The following is a 7,118-nucleotide window of genomic DNA, read 5'->3' as shown; positions in this document are numbered from 1 at the left end:
AAGGATTTGTTGACCAATATATATATATTTTCCTTTTGTTTGCTCAGAAGTCACTCATTAACAAAGAAATGTGATTTTGGATTTTGGAGAGAAAGATTAATCACAGCTATAGATCATTTTAAATTAATAAATTTAAGCTGCTTTACAGCTGGACTCTAAGAAATTCTGATAAAATTGGGAAAAATTAAGCCGATAAAACAACGTTAATATGTTAATGAGCAGCTAAAGATGATCCCAAATACATCGGGTTAATTTCTGGGAACAGAAGCAACAGACTCTATTGTGTTTTATTCTGTTCTGTTCTTTTGAATGCAGCCATTCATGACAACACCAGCTATTCATAATTCAAAAGAAAAAAGGATGATTTTTTTTTTTCCTTCAGTGTGTTTGTGCATATTGTTTTGGCAGCCTGTACCTCACACTGATAATTACACGAACGCGCGTGGGTGGACTGTGCGCGTGTGTGTTGCGTGACTGTAAGTGCGTGAGTGCACGAGAGAGAGAGAGAGAGAGAGAGAGAGAGAGGGTTTTTTTTTTTTTGCTCTTCCAGCTTTGAGAGCAGAAAGAAGATTTCTTCTTTTGTTGCGGTTATTCGGACACTTTCAGCGCTGAGATACTGAAACCCACAAATACTGCACTTGTTCTGGTCCTCTAGATGCAACATCTGATCGCAGACAGGTGACTGGACCCGGGCAGGGAGAAGGAGAAGGAGGAGGAGGAGGAGGAGGAGGAGGAGGGATGAGGAGTCTGTCACAGACTGCTTGGCTCTGAGCGCAGCGCAGTTATTTCGTGCCGTCAGTCAGCGGTGCGTGCTGCTGCTGCGCGGCTCCAGCTTCTTCTTCTCCTTTTGGTCTTTTTGTCTTCACGTCTTGTTTTCAGCCTCGAGAAAAGTGTTAAACCTGCCTGGTGTTTATCCGCAGGTGTGACCACATTTATTATTTTTTTTAAGTATGCCATCAGTGCCGAACGTGGGCTGGGTTATTCACATCTCCAAAGACGGAATACCGGGATAGCCTATAGGAGTTAACGGAGTGCCCGTTTTTTTTCTCTTCCTCGCTGCCCTTTATGAGCGACTGATTGTGTGATTTTCTTTCTTTGTTTCTTTTCCTCTTCAATCCCGGAATGGGTGATCAAGCAACAAGCGACCGCGGCTGTGTGCAGCAGCAGCAGCAGCAGAAGCAGCAGCAGCAGCTCTGCGCACACTTCAGAGGAATAACGCATTGGTGAATCAGTCGCTGAGGTTTGTATGTTTGTGTGCATTAAAGCTTCACCTGCGGGAATTACAGCTGTCAGATTAACCTGCACCTGCCTTTATCTTCGAGTGAACGGGCGGTTTTCTCTGCTGGATCGAGGACAAGAATGAACTCGGCTGCTGGATTCGGAAAACTATCCTAAAAAAGTGCCTCCACCTTGCAGTGGTTCTACATTTTTTTCCCAGTCGGAGTCTGTGGCGGAGCCGCTTTCTTTTAACTCGCGAGGGAAACAGATCCAATCATGGCCCGACACTGTCATAACATCCCTCAACTCAAACCGTGCGTAACGTTCCGGGTGTTGTGGATGCTTCATGCTTTCCTGGACCTGGCCGGCTCCCAGGAGATTTACGCGCCGCACTCGATCCGGGTGGAGGGCGACGTGACGCTGGGGGGGCTCTTCCCAGTGCACGCCAGGGGGGTCCCGGGGATGCCGTGCGGTGACATCAAGAAGGAAAACGGCATCCACCGGCTGGAGGCGATGATGTACGCGCTGGATCAGATCAACAGCGACGACGAGCTGTTGCCCAACGTCACGCTGGGCGCGCGGGTCCTGGACACCTGCTCCCGGGACACGTACGCGCTGGAGCAGTCGCTCACTTTCGTCCAGGCGCTCATTCAGAAGGACACGTCGGACGTCAGGTGCACCAACGGGGAGCCGCCGGTGTTCGTGAAGCCCGAGAAAGTTATCGGGGTCATCGGAGCGTCGGCGAGCTCCGTGTCCATCATGGTGGCGAACATCCTTCGCTTGTTCCAGGTAAGAGCGGAACCCACCGTACTCTGATTACATATCTACCAGCATCAGCCACACGCTTCATATGTTCCTATGTAACCCCCTCCCCCCCCAATATCTCACAGAAGCTAGACCCCCCCCCCCCCCCCCCCCCCACACACACACACACACACTCTCACACACACACACACACACACACACACACACACACACACACACCCCGCATTGGCTGCGGTATGAGCCGGTCAGCTGGCGTGTGAGCGGAGTGAAGCCGGGTCAAGTTGACTGTAATGGATCCTTTACACTTAAATACAATACAGCGGCAATAACTGCAAATCACACGTTTGTAAAGGATGTGTGTGTGTGTGTGTGTGTGTGTGCGCGCGTGTGTGTGTGGTCTGTCATAAGCTACTTTTGGGGACTTGGGACCAGTTCATTGGGGACAGCTTGTCCAACTGGGGACAAACGCCGTGTCCCCAGTTGGGAAAAAAGGCTGATTTCTGGGTCAGTTGTTATGGTTAGTCTCCAGGAAATGAATGTAAGACTATGTAATGTCCCCGGAAGTGACCATGATCATATATATATATATATATATGTGTGTGTGAGAGTATGTGTGTTCTTGTTTTGCTATCCTTGTAGAAACAGCTTTTATTTTTTTGTGACAAAAGTTAAGTTGAACATAAATACATATAATTACATCTGCACTGTATGAGTGAGAGAGGAGGAAGTAAAATCTCAAATAGTAAGTGTGCGTGTACGTATCAATGCTGTATCTGCGGAATATATGCATATGTGTACACATACATACATACAACACACACACACACACACACACACACACACACAATGTGAATTAGGAATGTCACATTCAAGTAAAATGATGCAAAAACATTCTCAACCCATAAATATTATAAATAGTGAATCTGTTGCTTGTTTTAGTTTCTCTACTGTTTGTCTCACAACAGCTTTTAAGGATCATAGTAAACGGTGCTCTCGGTCAACATGTTTTCCTTTTAAACTGATCATTTTTACTCTATTTTAAGACAGTTTTACTGACATAAACTCATCTCGACATCATTTTGTCCTCCTGTTTGTCAACACTGTGTTTCTGTCATTTTGCTCTCTCGCTCTGTTCTGTTCAACATCTCTCTCCCGTCTGTGCGTCCTGAGAGAGAGAGAGAGAGAGAGAGAGATCCCTCTTCTGTTGCTCTTCCTGAGCTTTCTAACATTTTTTTCCCATTAAAGGTTTTTTTTTTAGGTAGTTTTTCCTTATTCGAATCAAAGGAAGTTTTATTGCTGTACAGATTGTAAAGCCCCCTGACTTGACTCATAGACACACACAGATCTAAATGATGCCATTACAAGACCAGTCTGTAGGATTAAGTGACACCTAGCGCCCCCCCCCCCCACCACCCCCCCCCCCCCCCCCCCCCCCCTCGCTCTGGGCTACTGTAGAAACATGGCAAGTGCCAAGTCTGTTCTGCTAGATGCCACTAAATCTTCCACACTGGTCCTTTACTAGCTGGAAGAGGAGAAGAAGCAGGTTGCTGTCAGCTGGTTGACGTCATGTTGTCCAATCAGCTGGCAGCAATCCTTATAGGACCTCACCTGTAGCTCGTCACACACGTGCACGCGCTCAGACCGGGATCTGAAACGGTGTGGCCAAGAGGAGGAGGAGGAGGCGGGACAGGAAACAGCGCGGGCAGGGTTGTAAACATGACCTGCAGGGGTTAGCATTGCTAGCGTGCTAACAACAACAACAGTCCACAAAACTGTGAATTATTCAGCATCTTATCAAACACTTCACTGTCATTAACTTCTGTCACACAAGTCAAACAGCATCTCTTCTTCTCTGCAGTTTCAGCAGCCTGAGGCGTGAATGAGAAGTGATTTTCAGTGCGACTGCACCAGGAAGCAAAGAGGAGGAGAAAGAAACTGTCAAAATGAAATACCAAAAACAAATATAACTCATAACAATCCCTTTTATTGTTATTGTTATTGTGAGATTTGAATCTTTTCACCTGGTCAAAAGAAGGAAAATAAATTGAAACACGTCCCAAAGCGGCACTTTCCCTCTATAAAATGATGTTTTGATTTGATGAGGTTGAGTTTGGAGACAGAGAGGGAGGAGTGATGCTTGTTGGAACAAATCATCCTTTTTCTCCTTCACTCTGCTAAAAAAAAAACCCTCGCAGGATTTCAGCAGCTCTTCACAAAGTCTTAATACGTCTCATAATTAGAGGGAATTACTTGAAGTTGTCTGTCTATCTCTCTCCTCGTAGCGCCGACTGTCTCTTATCTAATTCTTATTATGTTAAAGGTTTTCAATAACATGAAATACAGCGTAAAGCTCCCGATTTCTTTGAATCCTTTCAGATGTAGTATTTGACCTGGTTCACTGTTTCATTCTAACTCGCTTTAACCCTTCGGATCCCAGACTGCTTTCGCTCCCTTTATTCACAGGCTGATATTAGAGTCACATGACATATATGATGTTATTTTCAGAATAAAATGCCATCAGTTTGCATGTGAGCTGTGCTGCTGTACAGTTTTTTTTATGATGTACAGTTGAAGATACGGCTGCAACTATTGATTGTTTTCCTACATCATGTGATGTTGCTGATTATTTTCTTTAGCTTGTATTTGAGACACTAAAAGCTTGATTGAAGGAAACGTCTGCAGGTATGAGGAATGTGGATTTGACAGATTTATGACTCTTAGAAGAAGGAACGAGCTTAATGACACTAATTACGTCCATCAGGTTAATATGTCATCTAACTCAGTGACATTCAGACACCCCTCCCACATTTTTTTTTTTTTTTTATCTGTTGTAGATACCTTTTAACATTAATTTCAGACTCACAGATTAATAACCGCTGTAAGCTTTTTAGAGCTTTTGGCTTCCGGGCTTCCCCGACTCTGACCAGTTGAAAGCTGATTTTTTTAAAAAAAAAAGAATTTAATGTCCAGAAAGCTTTAATGTCCACGGAGCTCCGGACATATTTAATAACAGTCATTCAAAGGCTTTTCACTCCGGCAGCAGGAAATGTTCCTTCTATCCCAAATTTTTTCAAAGTACACAGGATGAAGATGTTGTTTTGCAGTCATCACAAGATAAATAAAAATGGAATTTATTTGCAGAGAAGTGTACATGATTGACTGAAATCACTGCTGCAAAGCACATAACTGTATGTAATGTGAAAGAAAACAATATAAAAGCTATTTACACAAACAGTTTTCCGTAATGATCGACATCTATGCAACTGTGCCCAAAAACATCACAGTGAACAATCTCATAATTACAAGAAAAACATCTCATACTTAAACCTGTAATTATGACTTACACTGGTGCTTCTGATGAAAATCAAATCACTGCCGCAAACCGCACATTATATAATATATAAACGCTACTTATACAAGACATTTCTGAAGTTATAACACAAAAGAATATAAAGATTAAATGATTATTTTCTCTTCACTACATCCTGATTCATCCATCAGATTCTCCATCTATAGAAAATCTAATATCATCCAAATAATTCAGCAGGACTGTGTGATTGTCTGTGACACTTTTTCTGCAGGTTTTAGCTGAAAGTAAACAGTTTCAGATATTGGATTTAATGGGAGGAGAGGGGTGGGGGGGGGGGTGGGGGTGGGGGGGGGGTGGGGGGGGGTCCATCAAAAAGCCAGTATAAGCTGAAAACTGGCTCCTGCATCCCTGCTATGCAACACTCAGTGGAATGAAATGGGAGGGTAATTATTCTCCCCTGTGATAGAAAAGTCATCTGTTCCACAGCTGTTTTCAGTTCATTACACCCCTGATGTTCCTAAATGGCCTAGTTGGCACCGGAGTCGCACCACAAACACATTAAGGCTTCACTCTGTGGACCAGAGGCGGCTCGAGGAATTTTATTAACTGGGGTGGCAAAGAGACGTCCAGAGGTGTTCATGTGTGCACAAACTACGCTGAATGTATTAATACATTAATAGGCTACATGACACATAACTGGTGATGGTCAGTCAAGTGGTCTAACATTAACAATGACTCATAAATACCTTTTTCTGAGCTCATGTACAAATGTTATGGCTATTAACTCTTTCATTCATGAATTATGAAAACCTCAGTCAGTGTTTTTATTCCTCTTTAGGCATGAAAAACAATATTTGAACTTTTAAATACGTATTTTTGTCCAACTTAGTGGACAGATGATTAATCGTCATTTTCTCCCAACATAAAATCAATACATGGAAATTTTAACAATTGTATTACTCCTTAGTTGTTACCTGATGATGTTACAAAATGTTATTTACCTGCAGGGGTCTATTACTATAGAAAGATCGGCAAGATGTTCCTGAGCTGCTGGGTGTTTCCGGCCGGCAGGCGGCCATCTTGGTTTTGAGAAATTTGTGTTGCACTTACAAAGGCTGGCCAATGGATGGCAGCGTATGGGACGACACACTAGAGTCCACTGTGTTGGTTGGTTTGCAACTATACCATTAAAACCAAGCAGCAACCTCCGGGGCTGTAAAATGAAGCCAAAACCTGCAGTTCCTTGAACGACCACTTGAGGCTCCAAAAGCGAGTCAATCCTCATAGACCCCCATGTTAAAATGTCCAACTTTACAGCAGAAATAAACATGTTTACAGCCTGGTACAAACAACGGTTTTGGTCTCTGTAGCTAATTTCCTCTTTCATGACAACTGTACGGGGGGTGAATTTTTTTATAACTCACCCGTTTAAATTTTATCAAGCTGTAAAGTTCTGCATAATGAAGGACATGGCTGCTTTGAGTGACAGGTCTGCCAGCCGCTAGGTGGCTTGTTTCAGCCGTTCGGCCCGCCTCTTTGCCCATTTTTGATTGGCTGGGAGTTAGGCAGCATCACGCATGGCTCACTTTGAGCTTCAAAACCGCTCTTCAGTGTCGTCACAGTAACTACATCCATATTTTCATACAGTCTATGATTAAAACCCATGAACATATAAGAAAACGGCTTTTGAATAGCCGTCCGCTGTAGTGACCACTATGCATGAAAGAGTTCAGTAGTGAGATGCAAACAGAAATGCATCATGTAAACACGGAGACAAATGTCAAACCTCAATCACAAGGTGCATCAACTCACGGTAATCAATCAT

At 43.6% G+C, this 7,118-nt stretch overlaps 1 protein-coding gene across 1 annotated transcript in view; it reads left to right on the top strand.

Annotated features, from left to right (window-relative positions):
- Positions 1-767: 767 nt before the first annotated feature.
- LOC122981340 (metabotropic glutamate receptor 7) overlaps positions 768-7,118 on the top strand; it is a 325,191-nt gene continuing 318,840 nt past the window's right edge. The window contains exon 1 of the mRNA XM_044350024.1: positions 768-2,007. Coding sequence (XP_044205959.1) covers positions 1,495-2,007 — 513 coding nt within the window. The 5' untranslated portion in view covers positions 768-1,494. The remainder of the gene's footprint in view (positions 2,008-7,118) is intronic.

This window comes from Thunnus albacares, chromosome 4, assembly GCF_914725855.1.
Source record: "Thunnus albacares chromosome 4, fThuAlb1.1, whole genome shotgun sequence".
Lineage (NCBI taxonomy): Eukaryota > Metazoa > Chordata > Actinopteri > Scombriformes > Scombridae > Thunnus > Thunnus albacares.
Note: the sequence above shows the minus strand (reverse complement) of the source record. Positions and strands in the feature narration are given on the sequence as shown.